Source organism: Chiloscyllium plagiosum, chromosome 11 (genome assembly GCF_004010195.1).
Source record: "Chiloscyllium plagiosum isolate BGI_BamShark_2017 chromosome 11, ASM401019v2, whole genome shotgun sequence".
NCBI classification, from domain to species: Eukaryota; Metazoa; Chordata; class Chondrichthyes; order Orectolobiformes; family Hemiscylliidae; genus Chiloscyllium; species Chiloscyllium plagiosum.
The window spans coordinates 83,733,870-83,759,364 of NC_057720.1; the positions used below are offsets into that span (position 1 = coordinate 83,733,870).

Below are 25,495 nucleotides of genomic sequence, written 5' to 3' on the forward strand. Positions count from 1 at the left end.
CGTGGCTCAACACTTCAACTCCCCCTCCCACTCCACCAAGGACATGCAGGTCCTTGGACTCCTCCATCGCCAGACCATAGCAAAACGATGGTTGGAGGAAGAACGCCTCACCTTCCGCCTAGGAACCCTCCAACCACAAGGGATGAACTCAGATTTCTCCAGTTTCCTCATTTCCCCTTCCCCCACCTTGTCTCAGTCAAATCCCTCGAACTCAGCACCGCTTTCCTAACCTGCAATCCTCTTCCTGACCTCTCCGCCCCCACCCCCACTCCGGCCTATCACCCTCACCTTGACCTCCCTCCACCTATCGCATTTCCAACGTACCTCCCCCGTCCCTCCTCCCTACCTTTTATCTTAGCCTGCTAAACACACTTTCCTCATTCCTGAAGAAGGGCTCATGCCCGAAACGTCAATTCTCCTGCTCCTTAGATGCAGACTGACCTGCTGCGCTTTTCCAGCAACACATTTTCAGCTCTGATCTCCAGCATCTGCAGTCCTCACTTTCTCCCCATAATACTTGTGTAATTCTGTAATATTTGTGTGCAGCTAAACCACCAGCTTGTGACATTTTATCACAACATATTACTGTAATTGAGTGTTTCATCATCAGTATTTTGGGCGTTAGCATTGATTGGAAACTCAACTGGAGTATACATGTAAATGCTGTAGGGAGTCGTCAGCTTAGATGTTTTGCAGCAAGTGCCTCAGTTTCTCACTCTCTGAATCCTTTCAAATGCATGAGTCAGGAATATGATGGAATGTTCTCCATTTGCCTGGGTCGATAAGGATTCCAAGGTACTTGAAGATTTAGCCTATTCAGGACAAACTGTGCTACTATATTAGTACTAGCCTTACATCCATCTGTTATAGCAGTTGAGTATAATGGCTGTAATATGTACTACCTACAAGAAGAAATACAGCATCTGCCAAATGTTAAAAAAAAAAGTAAAATATAGAAAATAGGATTAGGCCTTTTGGCCCTCTGAGCGTGCTGCGGCATTTATTATGATCATGGCTGATCACTCAACTTGGTACCCTGTTCCCACTATCTATCCATACCCTTTGATCCCTTTCGCTCTAGGAACTTTATTTGACTCCTCCTCAAAAGTTTTGGCTTTACTGCTTCATGTGGCAGAGAATTTCACAGGATCACTGTTCTCTGGGTGAAGAAATTCTCCCTCGTCTCGGTTCTAAATAGCCCATTCTGTAACCTTTAGAATGTGAGCCCATAGAGTCACACAGCACAGAAACAGACCCTCTGGTACAACTTGATCAATCTCTGGACGTCCTTGTCATCCGGAACATTCTTTCTGCATTTGCCCTGTCTCGTTAGATCCTGTTAGAATTTCATAATTTTCTTTGAAATCTCCCTTCATTCTTCTAAATTCCAATGAATATAGTCTCAGCTGATCCAGTCTATCTTCACACGTCAGTCTTACAATCCTAGGAAGCATTTCCTCCATTGCCAGAACATTGTCCCTCAGATAAGGAGATCAAAACTGCATGCAATACTCCAGATGTAGTCTCAACAAGGACCAGTGTAATTACAGCAAGATATCCCTTTGTCTATATTCAAATGCTCTTGCTATGAAGTCCAAAATACTATTTGCCTTTTTCGCCGCCTGTTGTACCTGCCTACTTAGTTTCAGTTACAAAAAAACCCTGGTCTCCTTGTATCTCCCCCTTTCCCAATCTATCACCATTTAGATAATCTGCCTTCCTATTTTTACTAGCAAAGTGGACAACTTCACATTTATTGGAAATTATACTTAGTTTGGTATTTATTTGCTCATTCATTCAATTTGACTAAATCACACAGAAGCATCTTCGCGTTCACCTTCCCATCTAGCTTTGAGCTATCTGTAAACTTGGATTATCAAATTTGGGTCCCTTGTCTAACCCATTGATATATATTGTTATATATATCCCACTAGTCACTGGCTGCCACATGAAAAAGACATGTTTATTCCTACGCTTTGTTTCCTGGCTGTAAAGCAGTTCTCCATCCAGTTCTCTATCCATGTCAGTATAATACTCCAGTCCCATGCTTTTTAATGTTTTATGCCAATCTCTTATGTGGAATCTTATTGAATGCTTCTAAAAGTCCAAAACCACATCCATTGGTGCTCTCTCTTATCAACCCCATTAGATATATCCTCAAAATTCCAGTAGATATTTCAAGCATTGTTTTCCTTTTGTAAATCCATGCTGACTCTGTCCAATCCTAGTACTGTTTTCCAAATGCTCTGCTGTTAATTTTTTTTAAAGAGGACTGTAGCATTTTCCCACTACTGACGTCTGGCTAACTGCCTATAGTTTCTTGATTTCTTTCTGTCACCCTTTTTAAATAGTGGGGTTCCATTAGCTATCCTCCAATCCAAAGGAACTGGTCCAGAGTCTATAGAATCTTGGAAAGATGACCATGAGTGCATCAACTATTTCTGAGGTCACTTCGTTAAGTACTTTGGAATGAAGATAATCATGGCCCTGGGGATCAATACATCTTTAATCCATCAGTTTCCCCAATATCATTTCCCTGCTAATATTGATTTCCTTCAGTTCATCTCTCTCACGAGACTGTGTTCCCCAGCATTTTTGGGATCTTATTTGTGACCTCCTTTGTAAACACAGAACCAAAGCATGTATTTAATTTGTCTAACATTTCTTTGTTCCCCATAATTACTTCTCCTGTTTCTCTCTAAGGGACCTATATTTGTCTTCACTAATCATGTTTTTCCGCATATTGATAGAAATTTAAACTTATGACTTCTGCCACCACCTCCAACGGACAAAGTAACAGGTGCATGGAAACATCATTACTCCTTTTCCATTTCTCCACCATCCTGATTTGGTTATACGTTACTGTTCCTTCATTATGAAGATCCTATCACTCAATGTTGTGTGATACTTTTATCATCTAGATGGCAGTGGTTCATATACCCAGCCAACAACTATTATTTCTGACTCGCAGGAGCCATTCCTAACACAAGAATTAATATAACATAAAAGCAGAGCAAGTGATCAATAAACTGAAGTTAACTACTACTACTAGCCTATGGCTCAATTTTAAATAAAGGATTAGTGAGATATTTACATTTGACATCTCTTACTGCAGAAATGTTACATGCTGTACAATATACAAGGTTCTGCTGCAAACATATGTTTGACACCACCACCAAAGCATTTTCTCCTCCTGACCCTTTGCCTTCTAGAGGGACTGTTCACTTTGCCACATCCTGGTCCACCTCTAAATAGCCTTGAACACATTCTTCTTCCCATGATGCATTCCTATGCAAGCACAAGAAATGCAATTCCTCTTTACCTCCTCACAATCCAAGGCCCCCAACAATCCTTCCAAATGAAACACTATTCATGTGTACTTCCATTTTTTGATGCTTTCACTGCTTGCAATTAGATCTTTAGACTCTGGAGAACAAATGCAAAGTGGATAATCGCTTAGAAGCAGCACCTGCAAGTGTGACTGGTTGCCTGTTAATTTAATTCTCTACCTCATCTCTCTCTGGCCTCTGCCTTCTATATTATTCCATTAAATGTAAACTTGAAGAACAATGTTGCATCTTTCACTTTAGTGGAGTCTGGACTGAATATTGAATTCAGCAATTTCTGATACTTGCACCTGCTTTTCCTCGGGTGACAGGTTTTGAAGTGCTATTATTGCGCATTTTTATCTTTAATATTTATTTTTCTTTTTGTTTCAGTGCCATCTCAACCATGCACTTTTGTCTTTCTCACGCCTTCCATGTTATCACTTTAGATTTTTCTCCATTACTACCTCACCCAAACTTATCTGCGTTTTTACTTAATCTTGTTACATACCTGACATTCTTCCAATTCTGATGAAAGGGCATTGACTTGAAACATTACTGCTTCTTTTACAACAGATACTTCAAGACCAAATCAGTAGTTCCAGTATTTTTTTTTTGGTGTTTAGTTTTGATTTCCAACATCTGTAGTATTCCGAACTTGCTTCGTATGCAGCCTTAGTTTCGATGCCAAAATCACAGCCTTCACTTAGATATCAATCAATATAAGTTGTTGCTGTAAATGTATGTAAAAATCTTGTAATTCATGAATTTTAGAAATGTTTTTAATTATGGTTTAATTCTTCAACTTTCTTTAAAAATAAGCACACTCACTGATTAGATTTCAAATGTATCTAAGAAGGTAACTAAACTAAGCACTGGATGCTAGTTTAAACTGTGCAAGGTAGTTGAGAATAGGGTGGTTGATTTTGAAGTGCCCAGGGGACTGTCTCAACAATGTTTATCTCTAATTTTTAAGTATCCAGCACAGTGATGTGCTGGTAGCACAGCAACATATGTGGAACTGAATAAAAAATTTGCTTATTTCACTTGTGTATTTATAGACAATAGACAATAGGTGCAGGAGTAGGCCATTCAGTCCTTCGAGCCTGCACCGCCATTCAATATGATCATGGCTGATCATTCCTAATCAGTATCCTCTTCCTGCCTTATCGCCATAACCCTTGATTCCACTATCTTTGAGAGCTCTATCCAACTCTTTCTTAAATGAATCCAGAGAGTGGGCCTCCACTGCCCTCTGGGGCAGAGCATTCCACACAGCCACCACTCTCTGGGTGAAGAAGTTTCTCCTCATCTCTGTCCTAAATGGTCTACCCCGTATTTTTAAGCTGTGTCCTCAGGTTCGGTACTCACCCAGTACAGAGAGATCTGGGTGTTCTTGTACACCAGTCAATGAAGGCCAGCATGCTATTAGCCTTCTTCACTACCTGCTGTACCTGCATGCTTGCCTTCATTGACTGGTGTACAAGAACACCCAGATCTCTCTGTACTGCCCCTTTACCTAAATTGATTCCATTGAGGTAGTAATCTGCCATCCTGTTCTTGCCATCCAAAGTGGATTTTCTAGAAAAGACTTGAAGAGACTTGACAAATTCTCTTCACTGTGCATGGAAGCAAAGCTAATGCACAGGTGAGTTGAAGTATTCAAAATGTAGCAGTGCACCTCTGAAATATTGTGTTTAAATCTGCTTTGTCTCTTCATATCATGCAAAGAAAATTGCTTTTATATACATTGAGTTTTTTTAAAAACATCCTCTCTTTGAAACTACACCACCATTTGGTGTAATCTTTATTCTGAGGCCTTGCTGTTAGTATTGTTGAATTAATTGCTGGGAGATAAAGTGAAGTCAGTTACATATGATTTTGAAGCTCAACATGAAGCTCACTTCTCAACATGAATTCCTGGATTGAGGGCTGTTCTGTGAGTAGAGATTGAATAGAACTGACCTTATATGCCAGAACTTGGAACTTAGTTTGGCGATCTTATTGAAATGTATGATATTTTTAAGAAGGTTTGACAGGATGCAAAACTTAGAACCTGGTGTTATAGTCTCAGAATAAGAGGTCAACCATTTAGGATGTTCATGTGCAATGACAATTCTGCCTCTTCCAACCTATTAAAGCCTTTAGTTCCAGCCTCCCACCTCCCTCTAGATGAGAAAAAAACTCAACTTCCCGTAATCTTGCCAATACTTTATATCAGTACTATTGATTCTTTGTTAAGTGATATGCAATCTTCCTATCCATAATCTGAATAATTTTATACAGCTCAATTGTATTTCCCCTCAGCCTCCTCTGTTCCAAAGAATAGCATACATAATATTTTCTCATGGCTAAAATCCTCCATTCCAGATCACATTCTGCTAAATTAGTTTGGAAAATGGTGAATTTAACTCCTTTATTCAAAAGGACTGGATAAAGAAAGCAGATACTACAGGCCAGTTCGATTAACATCTGTTATCAAGAAGATATTGAACCTATTATTAAAGACAGGGCATTTGGAGAATTTCATGCTAATCGGGTGGAATGAAAAATATTGCTAAATTTGCTGATGATTCAAAGCTAAGTCAGAAAGTAAGTTATGAAGAGAACAAAAGGAGGCTACAAAGGGATATGGATAGGTCAGTTGAGTGAGTAAGATTTGACAAATGGAGTATTAAGTGGGAAAGTATGAAATTAAAAACTTAAGAACTGCGAATGCTGTAAATCAGAGACAAAAATAGAAATTGCTGGAAAAGTTCAGCAGGTCTGGCAACATCTGTGGATAGAAATCAGAGCTAACATTTCAGGTCAAGTAACCCTACCTCAGAAGTATGAAATTCTCCATTTTGTCAACAAGAATGGGTAGCACATTGGTTAGCACTGCAACCTCCCAGTGCCAGAGACCCAGATTTGATTCCAATCTTGGGTGACTGTCTGTCTGTCTGTCTGTCTGTGTGGAGTTTGTATGTTCTCCCTGTGTCTGTATGGGTTTCCGCCAGGTACTCCGGTTTCCTCCCATCGTCCAAAGACGTGCAGGTAAGGTGGATTGGCCATGCTAAGTTGTTTCATAGTGTCCAGGGATGTGCAGGCTTGGTGAATTAGCCGTGATAAATTCAAGGTTATGAGAATAGAGTAGAGGCTAGGCCTGGGTGCGATGCTGTTTGGAGGGTTGGGCTGAATGGTATCTCCACCCTGCAGGGATTCTATGATTCTAAAAATAAAGAGCAAACGTTTTATCTAAGTGTTCATAGATTTCGGGGCTTCGAGATACGGAGGGTCTGCATATTTTACTGTATAAATTGCAAATGGTTAGTATAGTACAGTAAATAATTGGGAAAGCTAATATTTATTGTAAATTGTAATATTATAAGGGGACTTACATACAAAAGTAGAGAGGTTATGCTTCAGTTATACAGGGCACTGGTGAGACTGCGTCTAGAGTAGTGTTCAGTATTGGTCTCCTTATTTAAGGAAGGACATAAATGTATTTGTAATGTGCTAGTAATCAAAGTAAGCAAAAACCCAAACTATATACGTAAGTATGGATGTGACCTTAGTGTATGTAGTTGTAACTAAATTGTCAGATATCTGACTTGATACAAACCTGACTCTCTGTGGTATATGTTATGAGGGCTAACATGTAGAAAACCAGAAAAAGCATATCATCTGGTATGATCATATCCTTCTTTTAAAATGATGGCCTAAACTGTACACAGTATTCAGTATTGTCTTCTTATTTAAGGGAGGACTTAAATATATTTATAATGTGCTGGTAATCCAAGTAAGCAAGGTTTACTTACTTTTTGCAAGGTTGAATTTGTGCATTAAACTAGCCCTATGTTTGATGTCGCAAATTATATGATCATGCAGAATTGATAAGAATGGAAAGACCCTCTGGTCCAGCAAACCTACCATGAAGGCGAAGTAAATGACTAGTCACTTCCTTGCCACCCACCCTCCAATCTTAAAAATCTGAGTGAGGCACAAAAAAGAACCCCAGGACCAATTAAGTCAAAAATCACTAAGGAAAGTTCCTCTTCACTGCCTGAAGTGATCCAAATCAGTGAGCGTGATCTTGTGGACCAAATGGTGAGAGAGAATAGGTAGACTAATGTTATTTTCCTGAGGCTAGAGAAGGCTGAGGGAATACCTGATTGAGGTATATAGTGTTCTGAGGGGCATAGATAGGGTAGAGAGTGAGAAACTATTCCCCTCAGTAGAAGGGTCAATAACCAGGCGGCAGAGTTTTAAGGTAAGAAGCTAGAAGTTAGGACGGATTTGAGGAAAAAGATTTTCATCCAAAGTGTTGTGGATATATTGAACTTCTGAAAGAGTGGTGGAGGCAGAAACTCTCAAGACACTTAAGAACCTCTTAAATGTCTTAGCGTTTCTGCCTCTACCACCTTTTCAGAAGTTCAATATATGAACACTTAGAATGCCATTGCATCCAAGGCTGTGGGCCAAGCGTTGGAAAATGTAATTTGAATAGATGATTTATTGATGACTGGCATGGGCACGATGGGTTGAAAGGCCTCTCTCTGTGTTGTAAAGACTCTACGACTGTAAGTACTGCCTTGTATATGATGCAGTCTCTGCACTGGCGAGAACTTGTCTGATTCCTTCTTGAAGGCTTGCAACGTAACATAAGTATTCACTTCTCTGAGAAAAGAAGTACCCAACACCAGTCTATTTATAATCTTTATGCTAAACTCCTTTTCCCATAATATTCTTCTAGCCTCTTAAACTAGAATAATATAGCCAGCCCTCTAATTTTATGGAACTTTATATCCACAATAAATCTATAATGTTCTGAAGTCCGATTAAGGTGCTTTAGCCCCGTCTTAGTAGTCTGAGCAATTTAGATAGGGATCATTTTTGTATCTCTCCTCTGAATGTTCTTTAAGATCATAATTTTGCACAACATCAGGGTACAGAAGGACCAGCCTTAATAGTGTCCATTTGATTTATACTGCATGATTCTATCAGTAGAGAAGAGCAAAATACCATGGATGCTAGAAATCCAAAACAGAAATGGGAAAATATTGAAAATATTCAGGATCTGTTGGGTCCAACAACTCCTTTTATGTTTGTCATGAGCTTTCAGTGACCTATAACAATTTCGGCCTTGTTTCTCTCTCCTTTCGGGTGTGTTTTCTGCAAGTGGTGTATGTATTTTGTGGTGATCCTACCACTGTTTAAAATTGTATGATCCTCATACTTAACCCATCTAAAGCTGTCTGGAATAAAAGTAGAAAGTGTTGGAAAACCTTAGCGGGTCTGGCAGCAATTACGGGAAAAAGAAACAGGGTTAACATTTTTAGTTCAATAACAGATAGAATGTGTAAACTCCACACGGTTGCCTGAGGCTAGAATTGAACCTGGGTCCCTGGTGCTGTGAGGCAGCAGTGAACCAGCATACCACTCCAAAATGTTAACTCTGTTCTGTCTCCATAGATGTTGCCAGACTTGTTGAGTCTATCCAACACGATCTGTTTTATATTTCAAATCTCCAACATGTACAGTATTTTGCATCTATTTAATGTTTTACAATAAGTACAAAATAGTGGCCGAGGAATGCTGGAAATAATACAAGAAATCACCTCCAAGCTGAAATACATTATTGGCTGTGGTGTTGGACGTAATTACTTTTCTTGAATTTCAAATTCTTACAAGATTTTAACTCATGAAGTAACACAATGTAAGGTAATGTTTATTTTGAAGCTTGTAAAAGTCTAGGTAAACAATTTATTGAATTTCCTTTGTTGACTAACCTAATGACATCCTCAAAAACTTTCATCAAATTTGAAAGCAGCAGCCTATTTTTCTGAAAGCAATGTTGTGAATTTCTGTTGGTTCTCTGCCTTCCTTAGGGCATCTTAGATCCTTGAGGTGGTTGGTCAGATTTTGGTAATGTGGCAAACCACAATGACTGGTGCCACCTTATTATTGCAGCTACCTTTCAATTTTGCAGCCAGTGAGAAAGATCACCACCTTTCTCTCGTTGCGGATGTTTTAGCTTGCACCCTCCCATCATTGCTGTCATAGCCCTACCAGAAGTAAGGTGCTCCTGACTGCATTACTCAAAGACAAAAATAGAAATTGCTGGAAAAGTTGCAGTTCTTCAATTCTGGAGATGGGTCACTGGACCCGAAACATTTGCTCTGCTTTCTCTCCACAGATGCTACCAGACCTACTGATTTTTTTTCCAGTAATTTCTGTTTCTGTTTGTGATTTCGAGCATCTACAGTTCTTTTAGGGTTTTTTTGTTTAGCATCAGTCAAGGATTGATTGGAATTAACATGATTTTCCAGCACTTCGAGGTTGTGATCTATTCAGAAGATGTAAGTGATATCTTTATCATTTAATACATATAAGAGTCTGAAGTCTGCTTGATGATTGACAAATATTTTTTCAGTGCTAAAACCATCTGACAAAGAGTGGAATTATAAACCCTCACACTTGACTCAGTTCTAGTCTAGTGGGATCAAATACAATTAGCTGTACTACACTCCTATATTGAGACCATTGGTTTTCAGTAGTGTTGTCACCTGGATTGTTCTGACAAAATTACACAACAAATAGTCTTCATTGCCTGCCAGAACAACTGAAGATTGCAAGGTGACATTTCAACAGTTTGAGGCTACTGCTTGACAACATGCTATTTACAACCTACCTGATGGTGGCTGTTCACTGTAGTAAAGATGGGATGGCACGGTGGCTCAGTAGTTAGCACTGCAGTTTCAGTGTCAGGGACCCGGGTTCAATTGTAGCCTCGGGTGGTTGTGCACATTCCACACAGACATTCTCCCTGTATCAGTATGGGTTTCCTCTGGGTGCACTGGCTTCCTCCCACAATCCAAAGATGTGCAGGTCAGGTGGATTGGCCATGTTAAATTGCCCATAATGTCCAGGGATATGTAGGTTAAGTGGATTAGCTATGGGAAATGCAGGGTTACATGGATAAGGTGGGAGGCTGAGTCTGGGTCTGGGTTGGATGCTCCTCAGAGTTGGTGTGAACTTGTGGTCTGTTTCCACACTGTAGGGATTCTGCGATTCTAAGATTGATTATCCATGGTGTCAATGTTATATACACTATCTTGATGGAAAACTAACCTCAGTTGCTCCCATAAAACATCTAAAATGACTACCATAGATGTACATCGGCTACAGTTTGCAATGCTCATAATGACACTGTTCACTTTGAACCAGATTTGCAATCTACACTCAATCTCTTAAATTCTTTGTACAGTACAAGAAACTTGATCTATCCTTGAATGAAGCCAAAGCAAAGCTCTGAGATTCAAAGAGATGCTTTGGTATATATTAAACACTTCATAAATATTTCTAATCAACCTGTCTAGAGAGGTTATGACATACTTCTGAAGCATATAGGACTTGAAACAGTGTCACCTGGTCCAGAGATAAATACATTGCCATTGCATGACAAGAGACTTTTCAAGCACCTTCCATATATGATAGTCAGCTGTGCCAGTTCAGTGTTCACCAAGTTTTGGCCACTGATCTTTGCAAGTCAACAAAACTAAAATTAATAAAAGTTCTAATGTACCAAGCTACAGAATAGTGGCCATCACTATATTCCAGGAATCTGGATTGTCTATCAGCAACATACAAGATCACAGGAGAAATTTAATGACAATGCCTCTGCTGTATTCTCCTAATTAAAAAGAAAGGTGTTTAATAAAAGCTAGTGTTCTGCTTGAGGCCAGGTCCACAAACATTTAAGCAGACCTCCTGAAAAATCAATTTGATGGACTTGTCAGTGTCTTAATGGTTGAAAAGAATCTCCCTTATCAAATGGCTAATGCATCAGGGGAGGAAAAACAAAATGCTTCAAAGAAACTGTGAGGCTCTTTTTGGAGGGGAGCAGCATTGCCCTTAATGATTGGGAGGAGCTTTCCAACAGCTGCTCAAATGGTCACATCTTGTTCATTTAGGTGATTCATACTATTAGTCTCAACATCTTAATGATGGCGCAGGGCAACAGCAAAGAAGTGGAGTGGTAGAAACAAATTCAAACTTTGGATCTCAATACCTCATGGCATATCCTTCACAAATGCCCAGGGTTGTGCAAGTTGACAATTGACTGCCCAATCACTTAAAAATTCATGGCAGAAACACATGACTCTAAGTAGGTGTCATCCTTAAACCGAGGGACAGCTGACAGCAACAAAAAGCTCTCAGTCACTTTGAATGTCTTTTAAATAATGGATGTTGAGACCAATAGACCTGTAGTTACTGACTCAGCTTTGTTGTAATTTTTCATAATAGAGTCTGTGCAAGCTCATTTGCAGGCCAAGGAAGCTGTCCCAAACTATATTGAACTATTGAAGATATCCAAAGGGGAACACAGCATTTGTTCTCATTTAGATCACTCTCACATGGACATTATCTGAACCTGAATCCTATTCAATTTTGGGTCTCCTTAATATATCTATGATTATGTTTCTATCCCTATTAATAAAACAGAGCAACCTCCATCTAAAACATCAACACCATTTGTTGGCATGTATACTGATGCACAATAGACTTTTAATATTTGTTGCCTGAAAATTGGTTTCAATCTGCCCCACCGCATCGCTTAGTTGCCTTGAAAGGTGTGTAACGGTCTATTCATCTAACAGAAATATTTGCTGCTACTGCCGCAATTCCAAAAAACTTGTTCCTCTTTTCCTTTGAATTAAAATACTTAATGTTTATTGAGTCCTAAAATTTCATTTGAATTGGACTCATTCAAGCAAAGCTGCTGTATGATAGCATTTGTTGATGGCAGTACTCCGATATCAGGAGAAATCCATTTTATCCTCAGGATATCCCAAAACCAATGAGTTTTTTTGAAATGAAATAATTGTTATGTAGGCTTCAAAGCTGCAGTCAATTTTCACACACCATTGTGAACAGAAGTGAAATAACTTATCACGCAAATTGTTTTGATGGTATTGTTTGAGAGTCAGGAAATTGATTTGTTTGGTTTTTTTTCGAATTCTGGGACGTACAAAAGATTTATTTTCCAGGCTGTCTGAATAACTACAAAATTCCAAGAAAAATACCAAGAACTTAAAATGTTAACATTATTAATTCTTTTGAATTTATTTTATAATCAAAACAGAAAATGCTGGAAATAAATCTACAAATCATGTCAGAGCAATGATCTTTCATCATCCTAACACATTTGTCTCTCCATTGATCGTTAGTACATTTCTTTCAATTTTATCTTTTTGCTTGAAAAAATGAATCTGATATGTATTAAGTACTGGTGGGATGGGTAGGGTTAGTTTAAGGTATGTTATTTTCTACTTCACATATCTGTCACTCCAAGGTCAGGTATAGCAAAGTTCCCAACATGGTCACAACATTGTCCTCTAACTCTGACCTCAGCATCTATGTATTTGTGGTTTCTGAGTGAGAATTTGTGTTTTTTTAGCTTTATTGTGCTTGATACAGACTTTGGATTATGATTTCTTGAAATATGTACAGAAGAACTTTTTAGGCCAGTATGTAGAGAGTCTAACAAGGAACAGATCTATTCTGGATCTGATTCTGGGCAATGAAGCTGGTCAGGTGTTTGTGGTGATGGTGGGGCACATTTTAATGATAGTGATCACAGCATGGTACAATTGAGGTGTCTTATGAGCAAGAAATAAACAATGAGGAAGTTACAAGTCCAACATGTTCTCTCTAAGGTATAGGAAGGAGTATCAAGCCCTGAGAACTGTGGATGACCAGAAATACTCAGGATACAATGATAAGAAAAAGAGGCTTTAGAAAGTACAAGGAACAAATCAGCTGAGGCATTAGTGGATCAGAGAAAGTGCAGGATGGAACTTACAAAAGCAGACTTGGAATATGAGAAAGCTTAGCTGGTATTCCCCAATTACTGCATTATAGGAAGGATGTGGAAGATTTGAAAAGGGTTCAGAGGAGATTTACTAGGATGTTGCCTGGGATGGAGGGAAGGTCTTATTAGGAAAGGCTGAGGGACTTGAGGCTGTTTTCATTAGAGATCAGAAGGTTGAGAGGTGATTTAGTTTAGGGTTAGATAGGGTGGACAGTGAGAGCCTTTTTCCTCAGATGGTGATGGCTAGCATGAGGGGATATAGCTTTAAATTGAGGAATGATAGATATAGCACAGAGGGCAGAGGTAGTTTCTTTACTCGGAGCGTGGAATGTGCTGCCTGCAATTGTTGTAGACTCGCCAACTTTAAGGGCATTTAAATGTTCACTGGATGAAAATGGAATAGTGTAGGATAGATGGACTTCAGATTGGTTCTGTGGTTCGGCGCAACATTGAGGACCGAAGGGTGTGTACTGTGCTGTAATGTTCTATTTATCAATGGGAAAAGGATAGCTAGGGAAAGAGTAGGGTCCATTAGGACCAGGGGCCTAATCTGTTGGTGGAGCCACAGGCCATTGGTAGAGTGTTGAGCCAATGCTCTACATCTGGCTTTACCCAAGAGAATGAGGGTGAAGGTATGGAACCCAGGGGGAAAATCTGCAAAATGCTTGAGGATAATTAATCTTGGGAAGGACAAGATATTGGAAATGTCGGCAGGCTTAAAAGTGAACAAATCTCCAGGTGTGGATGAATTATGTCCCAGGCTACTGCGAGAGGCAAGAGAGGAAATTGCAGGGGCACTGATGCAAATTTTTAATTCCTGTCTGGCCACAGGAGAGGTGCTGGGGACTGGAGAACAGCTAATGTATTTCCAGTATTTAAGAAGAATTGTAAAGAACAGCAGACTAGTGAGTCTCATGCCAGGAGCAGGGAAACTATTGGGAGAAAATTGTAAAGGAGACCATCTATCTCCAATTGGAAAGGCAAAGTTTGATCAGGTTTAGTTAGCATGGCTTCATCATAAGGAAGTCATGCATAAGGAAGTCATGCCTAACAAATTTGATTGAGTTCTTTGAGAAGGTGACAAGATGAGAGTAGTGTAGTTGATGTGGTTTATTTGCATTTCAGCAAAACCTGTCCCACAAAGGAGACTTATCGAGAAGGCAAATGCACATGGGATACAGGGTAATTTGATGAAGTGGATTCAAAATTGGCTCAGTCGTAGGAGACAGGGTGATGATGAGGCCGCTTTAGTGACGAAGTGGGATGTGTGCTGGATCCCCTATTATTTGTCATTTATATAATCGCATGGATGACTGTGTGTGTGGGGGGGGGGGGGGGGGGGGGGGGGTTGGATTAGTAAATTTGCAGATGAAACAAACATTGGTTGAGGTGGTTAACAGTGAGATTGAATGTCTTGTGCTGCAAGAAGATGTAAATAGGATTGTTAAATGGACAGATAAGTGACAGATGGAATTTAACCCTGAAAAGTGTCAAGTGTTACACTTTGGAAGGAGTAATTTGACAAGAACTTAATCAACGAATGACATTAAAGTAGGAAGTTCTGTGGAACAAAGTCACCTTGGTTTCCACAGATCTCTGCAGGCAGATAGGCAGGTTATAGGGTGGTGAAAAGGCAGAGGGGATACTTACCTCTATTATTTGGGGCGTAGGTCACAAAAACAAGGAAGTCATGTTGGAGTTGTATAGAACCTTGGAGAGCCCAGAGCTAGAGTAGTGTGCGCAGTTCTATTCGCCACATTTTCGGAAGGGTGTGATTGCTGTGGAGGGGGTGCAGAGGAGATGCACCATAATGCTGCCTTGGATGGAAAATTTAAATTATGAGGAAAGGTTGAATAGGCTTGGGTTGTTTTTATTGGAGCAGAGAAGACTATGGGGTAATTAGATTTGACATGTACACAATCGGACAGATTGGATAAGGAGCAGCTGTTCCCCATAGTTGAAGGGTCAGTCACGAGGAGACACAGCTTCAAGATGAGGGACAGGAGGTTTAGGGGAGATGTAAAGAAAAACGTTTTTACTCTGAGGGTGGTGACATTCTGCAGTGCACTTCCTCGGAGTGGGACCATTCGGCGCAGCCACTTTGGCGCGACCCATTTCGGCGCAGAACTGTGTTGTAGCTATTCAGTAGTAGTTATTAAACTACTATTATTAAAATTATTAAAATAAAACATATTAATATACAAATTATTAAAATAAAATAAAACCTGTTAAAATACCATTAACAATTTTGTATTTGCCTTATTTCTTTCATTTTTATTTTCTTTTTAACATTTTTACTGAAGAGGATAAACATTATTTTTCTTTTTATTGCTTTCATTAATGCTTGTAAGTAAGCCTGAAAAGGAATAAATAAGAGCTGTGCCAAATCGCTTGCGCCGAATGGTCCTACACCCGCGCTTCCTAGGAGGGCAGTAGAGGCAAGTTGCCTTACAACGTTTAAAAAGTACCTGGATGAGCACTCGGCATGTCCTAATATTCAAGACTATGAGCGAAGTGCAGGTAAATGAGATTAAGGTGATGGTCAGGTGTTTCTTATGTGTCAGTGCAAACTGAACAAGCCGAAGGGCCTTTTTTGCGTTGTATGATTCTATGTCAATCAAATTATATTTTCTTTGGGTTGGCTTCTCAGCTGATGCTGAAATTGAAAGTTGAAATAGATCTCTTAGAGGTGAAAAGAGAAATCATTACAAGCAACACACCTGATTTGGATTACAGATTTTCAAAATGTTTAAATGTGAAGACATTGTTTGGGAAGACATTGAAAACAGACTTTTTAAAATATTCCTGTGGAAGGTATCTTGAATCTTCGGTCTTTTGGTTAGTCGAGTAAATTAACTTTATATTCATCCCCATACTCTATCTTGTTTTTGTTTTATTTTGCATTTGATAAAGTATGATAAGTTTAGGGATTTTCCAACACTTGTTAAAAGGCAGTTTCTTAATAAATCTTAATGTGAGGAACACTTAAAAAGTTAAATGCACACTGAGAAAGCACCAATTACTACAAACATGCCTGTCCACTTCAGGTAATTGTAATTACTATGTAACTACATCTACCTGCTATTAATTCATTGTGTGTTGGAGATAGCATTCTTAAGAATGCTATTTCAATTAAGAATTCATTGTTAATGGAAGTGCTTCAGCTTTGTCCCACAGCACCTAATTAGAGCTAAACTTGGAATGTCACTAGTGCCTGTGGAGGTGGTGAAAACCATCTCAAAAATGAAGAGCAACAAAGTAATGGGAGGTGATGGAATCCTTGCTGAAATCATTAAGCATGGAGGAGAGAAACTGACAGAACAGCTCCAAGCCTTCTCTTTCAGACGTGGAGTAAAGAGAAAAGTCCTGAATTACCTTAACCCTGCTGTGATTGTCACAAAGGGCTGGGAAAAAATACAGAAGTTTTCCATTTGCAAGAAAGATCATTCCAAGAACCTTTCTGAACTAATTTGTTAGACCTGCTGAAGAGCCACTGCTGCATCTCAATTTGGGTTTAGGCCAACAAGAAGCATAGTCAACATAATTTTTACAGGTCACCAAATACAAGAAAAATGTTAGGAATAATATCAATGCCTCTGCATAGCGTTTTTTGATTTTACCGACTGTAGTCATGAGGCAGTCTGGAAGATTTTGCTGTACATAGATGTTCTACAGAATTGGTTGTCCTCCTTCATCTGCTTCACCTGATGAAATGTGAGTGGTGATCTTTAGCAAACGATTCAATACAGACTCTTTTGAGGTTAAGATAAAAGTCATCTAAGGTTACCATTATCCCATCTGTTTATTTGATCCTCCTAGCTTCTATGCTAACGTTAAGGATTCCTGCTGGAGTGCAGCTTATTATTGAATGGAGTGTAAACCATTCAATTGTAGAAGACTTAAATCAAATCTAAGACATGTCAATGTCATTCATTGAGCTTCAATATGCTGGCAATGCTGCTGTAAGTGCTGTGCGGAAATGAATCTCAAGAAAATCAATGACCTATTTACTGAGGCATATCAGAAGATTGGATTTGTACTCAACTCTTGTAAAACCAGGTTCCTCAATCAGCCATCTCCAAATGCACACATGCCTGCCTCATTAATTCATGATAAGTTATGAAAAACGTAGAACACTTTCAATACTTTGGAAGTTATCTTTCACAGAAAGTTGATGTAAAAAGTCCACATAGCTTTAAATTTGCTGATGCAGCCTTTGGTCACCTTTAGGAATTGAATGTTTTGAAAATTGAAACATCAAAACGGAAACCAAACTCATAGTATACCATTTGAGTGAGATCCTGATTATACAACATGGGGCCAGAACATAAATAACGTATCAAAACATTGATGGAATGGCTTCATGCTGCCTGAGAAAGATCCTACATAGGAGCACAGGCACCCCAACATCAGTGTTCTTTCTCAAGCAGGCACAACAAGCATTAAGACTACAATAGTCTGCCGTCAGTTTTGTTGTTTTATTATGTAGTTTCATGATGTCAGAAATCAGGCTCCAAAAACAGGTAGTCTTCTCTCAGTTCCATCAGAACAGACACCCCAGAGAAGTACAGAAGAAGGGCTTTATGGATGTACTGAAAGTCAACATGAAAATCTTCAATTTTGACACTATCTCCTGAGAGATCATTGCGGTAACCCAACTAGATGGAGGCAGAATCTGTGGTAAGAATTCCAGTATTTTGAGAATCGGTGACAAAATGCAGACGACGAGCTAGATAGTGACTAGAACAAGCCATAAACTGAATCAATATTACACGACCAGATTTCTTAAATGGCAATGTTTTCTCTATGTGCCATAAAGCTTTCAGATCACAGATTGACTTCAGGCATCTTTGGACTCGTGGAAGATGTTCATCGTCACTTGCAAGGGGTAACTGATAAAATTTATTTTCCAGCAATTGTATTTCCCCATCCTTTAGTTAAGTGGGAATAATTATTGTTAGTAACCCACTGACTTATCATTCCATCTGCAATTATGGAAAGTATCCGTGATCTTCTCAGTGAAGATTCTCTGACTGAATGATCCTTGTGTATACTTAATTTACTTAAAAAAGGTATTTGCCAGGACATAGTAGTACAGAGCTTGGTTCAGTAGTGATCTTGCTGGCATTTGATTTCACTTCATTGTAAGTGATATATTATAAAGTTGAAGGAGACTTCAGCTGCACATGGTGTGTTGAATCACGCATAAATATGTATCCAGGATGGTCCAACTCCAAAATGTCAATGCCTCAAAGCAGTTGCACATTTATATGGATGGCCAGAGTCTAAAGTATGATCCCATGTCAACGTTCTTTGTTCTTATGGCAATATCTGAAGAAGACAGCAGCATCAGTCCAAAACTAGAAAATATCTGAAAATAATGATTAGGTTATTGCAGAGCAAATGTTGCTTGATAGCACTGTTGATAACTTTCATGACTTCCCTGATCAAGATTTCTTTTTTAAAATCAAATGGCACATTTGCAATAGTGGAATTTGAACTGGGATCTCGAGAATATTAACTGGGATCTCAAGAATATTATCTGAGTCTTTGGAATTTGTATAAATTTTTTAAAACTTGGATTACATCTGTATCACTAAGCCATGACCTTCCTTGAGATAAAATGAATAGTAATCAGACACAGAAATTGCTGGAAAAACTCAGCAGGTCTGGTAGCATTGGTGGAGAAAGCAGATTTAACATTTTGAGTTAACCCCCCTCCAGAAGGGAAAAGTTCACTCTGCTTTCTTGTCACAGATGTTGCCGGACCTGCTTAATTTTCCCAGCAATTTCTGTTTTCGTTTCTGATTTCCAGCATTCACAGTTTTTTTAAAAAATAACAACAATTTGCTAGAACATATTATCTGGGTTAGAAGTTTGTTTTATGTAGCCTTTACTCAGGAGGTGAATGGATATTCTAGGCTGGTCAATCTAAAGGTCCCATGGTGTGTCATAAGAGGAGCAGTGATCTAGGCTAACATTCCTCCTTCAATTAACACCACCAAAAAACGGTTAACTGGGATTTTTCCTGCAACTTGTGGGAACTTCTGCACAAATTAGACTTAAAGTTTTTGAGAAATCCTGGGGATGAGAAAGATGTTAGTACTGATGGCTTGATCTTGAGTTCTGTGCACCCTTTAACAGCTCAGTAACAGTTCAGTATCCAATATTTTCATTGGCCAATTAAATAAACATACCATACAATGTAGGTCCAATTGGCCATGCTAAATTGCCCATAGTGTTAGGTGAAGGTGAAGGGGTAAATGTAGGGGAATGGGTCTGGGTGGGTTGTGCTTCGGCCAGTCAGTGTGGAATTGTTGGGCTGAAGGGCCTGTTTCCACACTGTAAATAATCTAATCTAAAAAAAAACTCCATGTTTAATTGTTTGCTATCATTCACAACTGGATGTGACAGGACTGCAAAGCTTAGATCTGATCCATTTGGTTGTGGAAATGTTTAACTATGTTTGTCACTTGATACTTACGCTACCTAGCATGCAAGAAGTCCTGTCTTGTCCCTTCACCAGGTTGAGTCCTCACTTTTTTAAGCATTTCTGGTGCTGCTCCTGCCATGCACTCCTGCACTATTCGTTGATCAGCATTGATTGTCTGGCTTGATGGTGATGGTAAAGTGGGGGATATTCAGGCCCATGAGGCTGTAGATTATATTAGAGTATGATTCAGCTGTTGATGGCCCACAGTGCTGCATGAGTTACTAGATCTGTTCAAAGTCCATCCCACTTAGAACAGCTAGAGTGCCACACAACGTGATGGGCAGTTGTCTCAATGTGAAAACAGGACTTTGCAAGGACTGTGCAGTCATTATTCTTACCGATACTGTCATGGGCAGATGCAACTACAGTGCTTTCTCCAAATGCTGCTCAACATAGAGGAGTAGTGAATCATTATCTGGGATGGTGTATGTCATTATTAGCAGGAGAGCATTCCTTGCTGATGATGCCATGAGACTTTCACGGAGTCCAGAGTCAGTGTTGAGGACCTCTAAGGCAACTTCATCTTGACTGTATGTCCATGCTGCCAGCTCTGCTGGGTTATTCTGGTGGTGGGGCATGACATACCCAGGGATGGTGTTTTGTTGCATAGGACTTCATGTGTAAGGTATGATTCTGAAAGTATGATGATGTTAGGTTGTTGCTTGATTCATCTTGTGAGAATGATATATTCCCCCGCTTTACTATTATCATCAAGGGATCAATTCTGGCTCAATGAAGAGTGCAAGACATCTTGCTAGGAGGCATGCCTAAAAATGAGGTGTCAACCTGGTGAAGCTATAAACAGCATAAGCAAGAAGTAATAGAGCCAAGCAATTCCAAAACCAACAGATCAGATCTAAGTTCTGCAGACCTGCTGCATTCATATCAATTATGTCAGGCTGTTGCTTGATTTGTCTGTGAGGCTGTTCTCCCCGTTTTGACACTGGTTCCTAGATGTTAGTAAGGATGACCTTGTCGAGTTCAACAGGACTTGGTTCACCATTGTTGTTCTGGTGCCTTAATCGGTGTCAGGTGGTCCATTTGGTTTCATTTTCTATTTCCTTTCTGGTGGTTCATTATAATTGAATGATTTGCCAGGCATTTCAGAAGGCAGTTAAGAGTTAACATCATTACTGTGGATCTGGAATTCCATATAAGCCTGACCAGGTAAGGACAGCAGTTTCCTTCCCTAAAGAATGTTAGTGAACCAGTAGGGTTTTTCTGACAGTGGACAGTGATTTCAAGGTGATCATTTTAATTCCAATAAAAAATTCATTTTTATTGAATTCAAATCCCACCATTTGCCGTGGTGAGATTTGAATCTGGGTCGTTGGGTTACTAGCCAGTACTACCAGGGGAAAGTGAGGACTGGAGATCAGAATCGAAAAATGTGGTGCTGAAAAAGCACAGCCAGTCAGGCAGCATCTGAGAAGCAGGAGAGTCAATATTTAGAGCATAAGCTGTTCAGGAGTGAGGGGTGACCCAAGGGGTCTGAGAGATAAATGGACAAGGGATTGGACTGGGGGGAAGCTAGCTAGAGATGTTATAGGTAGATAAAGATGGAGGTGAAGGTAATAGGTTGGAGAGGAGGGTGATCAGATAGGCAGGAAGGAAGATGGATAGGTAAGACGGTTCAAGAAAGTGGTGCCGAGTTGGAAGGTTGGTTCTGGGATAAGGTGGTGGGAGGGGAAATGAGAAAATTGGTGAAATCCACATTGATCCCGTGTGGTTGGAGGGTCCCAAGGCATTCTTCCTTCAGGTGTTGGGTGACTAGAGTTTGGTGGTGGAGGAGGCCCAGGGCTTGCATATCCTTGGAGTTGGAGAGGGAGTTAAGGTGTTCGGCTGGAGGGCGGTGGGGTTGTTTAGTGAGTGTGTCCCAGAGATGTTCTCTGAAATGTTCTGCAAATTGGCATCCTGTCTCCCCAATGCCAAGGATATCACATCGAGAGTAACTGACACACTAGGTGATACATGTGGAAGTACAGGTAAATTTCTGTCGGATGTTGAAGGATCTTTTGGGGCCCAACCTCACCATCAAACCAGCAGACAAGGAGTGCACAGAGGTAGTTTGGCACACCGATCTTTACACCGCTGAAGCCAGGCGCCAACTCGCGGACACCTCTTCCTACTGCCCCCTCAATCTCGACTTCACCTCCCAGACCATCCACAACCTCATCACTTCAGGGGATCACCCGCCAACAGCCTCCAACCTCATTGTTCAGGAACCCTGCATGGCCTGATTCTAATTCCTACAAAATTTAACAAACCTGGCTGCCCTGGTCGACCCATTGTTTTAGCTTGCTCCTGCCCCACTGAACTTATCTCTGCATATCTTGACACTATCCTGTCCCCCTTGGTCCAGGATCTCCACATACATTCAGACCACTTCCCACGCCTTCCAGCTCCTCTGTGACTTTCGTCTCCCTGGTCCACAATGCCTCATCTTCACTATGGACATCCAGTCCCTGTGCACATCCAACTTCCGTGATGAAGGCCTCCAAGCCTCCCGTTTCTTCCTCTCCTGCCGACCCAACCTGTACTCTTCCACTGACACACTCATTCGATTGGCTGAACTGGTTCTCACCCTCAACAATTCCTCCTTTGAATCCTTCCACTTCCTCCAGACCAAAGAGGTATCCATAGGCACCCACATGGGCCCCAGCTATGCCTGCCTCTTTGTCGGGTACGTGGAACAGTCCAATTTCTGCAGCTACATCGGCACCTTTTCCTCTGCTCACCCCAACCGCAAGTTCACCTGGACCATCTCTGACACCTCCCTCTCCTTCCTGGACCTCTCCGTCTCCATTTCTGGCGACCAACTCAACATGGACATTTACTTCAAAGTTACCTGGACTACACCACCTCCTACCCTGCCTCTTGTAAAAACACTATCCCTTATTCCCAATTCCTCTGCCTCCGCTGCATCAGCTCCCAGGAGGACCAATTACACTATAGAACATCCGAGATGGCTTCCTCCTTCAAAGACCACAATTTCCCCTCTCACGTGGTCGACAATGCCCTCCAGTGCATTTCTTCCACTTGCTGCACCTTCTCGCTTGAACCCCGACCCTCTAATCGCAATGACAGAAAACCTCTCGTTCTCACCTTCCATCCACCAACCTTTGGATGCATCGCATCATCCTGCACCATTTCTGTCACCTACATACAGAACCATCACGCGGGATATATTTCCCTCCCCACACCTATCTGCATTCCGGAAAGACCATTCCATCTGTGTCTTCCTTGTTAGGTCCACAACCACCACCAATCCACCCTCCATTCCTGACACCTTCCTCTGCCACCGCAAGAAGTCCAAAACTTACACACATGCACACGCCCCTCCCATCTCCGTCCAAGGCCCCAAAGGAGGTTTACCTGTACTTGCACATTGTGTCTGTTGCTCTTGATGTGGTCTCCTCTACATTGGGGAGACAGGACACCAACTTGCGGAATGTTTCAGAGAATGTCTCTGGGACACACACACTAAACGGCTCCACCACCTTGTGGCCGAACACTCCCCTCCCACTCCGCCAAGGACATCCAAGTCCAGGGCTGCCTCCACTGCTAAATGCTAGCCACCCGATGCATGGAGGAAGAACGTCTCATCTTCCGCCTTGGGACCCTCCAACCACATGGGATCATTGTGGATTTCATCACTATATCCCAGAACTAACCTTCCAACTCGGCACCGCCCTTTTGAACTGTCCTCCATGCCCATCTTCCTTCCCACCTATCTGTTCCACCCTCATCTCCGACCTATCACCTTCACCCCCACCTTCATCTACCTGTCGCATTCCCAGCTACCTTCTCCTTAGTCCCTCCCATTTATCTCAGCCCCCTAGGGCCACCCCCACATTCCTGATGAAGAGCTCATGCTCAAAATGTCGACACTCCTGCTCCTCAGATGTTGCCTGACTGGCTGTGCGTTTCCAGGACCACACTTTTTGACTAGCGACTATACCATGAAGCCATTGCCTCCACCGTAAGGAATAAGATTGGTCATTGTTAGGGTTGGTGGAGGTCATAGTGGTAGATATGAATGGCAGTTGCTCTCTAACTACTTGAAAAACAACTATTATGTAATGTGCAGATGGAGTCTGAATATCAAATTACTATATTAATGACATTAATAATCAACCTCCTTTTTTATTTCTTTATGTTATTATGATGTTATTTCTATTGCATGTATTTGCTCTGCACAACTGCAGTAATTGTGATTATCAATAGAGTGCCAAATAATTTTGGGAAGTTAATGTGTTAACTGCAATACCTATATTAACTCTTTTGTAAATCACTGATACAATACAGTTTGAGGACATTAAAATCCATTCCTCTTAAGCTTTGTCTTTTTTCATTTTCTCCATGTTCCCTTTCTGCAACTGGAGAAATGAGAAGGCTAACATGCTCCAAGACTTCTCTATCAATGTTAAACCTGAATAGCTGCGCTGGTATTCAATAGTAAAGTGGGTTAGTTCTATTTCTCTTATGTGCCAATCACATTGAGCAGCATTCCCAGAGCCAACCATTACTTTTCCCCTCCTCCCATTCCTATTCCTCTGAGGTTGCCCTGTTGATGCTGTAACTTGGTGCATTGGGTTGATGATTGACAGTATCTTGTCTCGAATGATGCAACATCTTAGCTCTCCTGGGTAGTCCTTTGTATTGCATGACTATAATGATATGATGGATTATAATTTCAAATTGAATGGTTAACTTTTTTTTATATAGGGTAACCTGTACATAAATAATGTGTACATTTAACATATTGAGGCTCAACTGATTTCCTTTGCCTTCTCCTTTCAGGTGCATCAGTGCTCGACCAGTAGAGGTAGGAATGGATGTCACTAGTCGATGTACACTTGGTGACCCCAACAAACTGCCCGAGGGAGTACCACAACCGGCCAGGATGCCATTTGTATCAGATAAACACCCTCGGCAGACTTTAGAAGTGATCAACCTCCTGAGGAAGCACCGGGAACTTTGTGATGTGGTGCTAGTTGTGGGTGCAAAAAAGATTTATGCACATCGAGTGATTCTATCAGCTTGCAGCCCCTATTTTCGAGCTATGTTCACAGGTGAGCTTGCAGAAAGCCGGCAGACAGAGGTGGTGATCCGTGACATCGATGAACGTGCCATGGAGTTGCTGATTGACTTTGCTTACACCTCTCAGATAACAGTAGAGGAGGGGAATGTGCAGACCTTGCTGCCGGCTGCCTGCCTCTTGCAGCTGGCTGAGATCCAGGAAGCGTGCTGTGAGTTTCTGAAGAGGCAACTTGATCCATCCAACTGCTTGGGAATCAGAGCTTTTGCGGACACCCATTCCTGTAGAGAGCTGCTGCGGATTGCTGACAAATTCACTCAGCATAACTTTCAAGAGGTGAGAGATTATGAAAAGAAACAGGGGCCTGTGATGCCAGTGTAATTAAACTTCAGCAATTTGAGCATTGGCCTTCATGGGGCTGCAGTAGTTCTATTAATCTAGATTTAATGATCACGTATTTATGATGCAACAAATGTAGATGTTATGTACTTGATGTTAGAATATTGAACTTGTACAGTTTGTTTTTTGCAGACTAACTGGGGCAGCACAGTGGCTCAGTGATTAGCACTGTTGCCTCACAGTGCCAGGGATCTGGGTTTGATTCCTGCTTCGGGCGACTGTCTGTGTGGAGTTTGCACATTCTCCCCGTGTCTACAGGTGTTCCAGATTCCCCCCACAATCTAAAGATGTGCAGGTCAGGTGAATTGGCCATGCCAAATTGCCCATAATGTTTAGTCAGGGGAAATGTAGAGTAATAGGGTAGGGGAATTGGTCTGGGT

The 25,495-nt window shown here is 40.8% G+C and overlaps 1 protein-coding gene across 2 annotated transcripts in view; it reads left to right on the plus strand.

Annotated features, from left to right (window-relative positions):
* Nucleotides 1–25,495, plus strand: part of klhl20 (kelch-like family member 20) — a 101,733-nt gene that overhangs the window by 14,135 nt on the left and 62,103 nt on the right. For both annotated transcript variants that reach the window (XM_043699961.1, XM_043699960.1), the window contains exon 2: nt 24,479–25,052. In XM_043699961.1, the coding sequence (XP_043555896.1) occupies nt 24,510–25,052 (543 nt within the window). In that variant the 5' untranslated portion in view covers nt 24,479–24,509. The remainder of the gene's footprint in view (nt 1–24,478; nt 25,053–25,495) is intronic.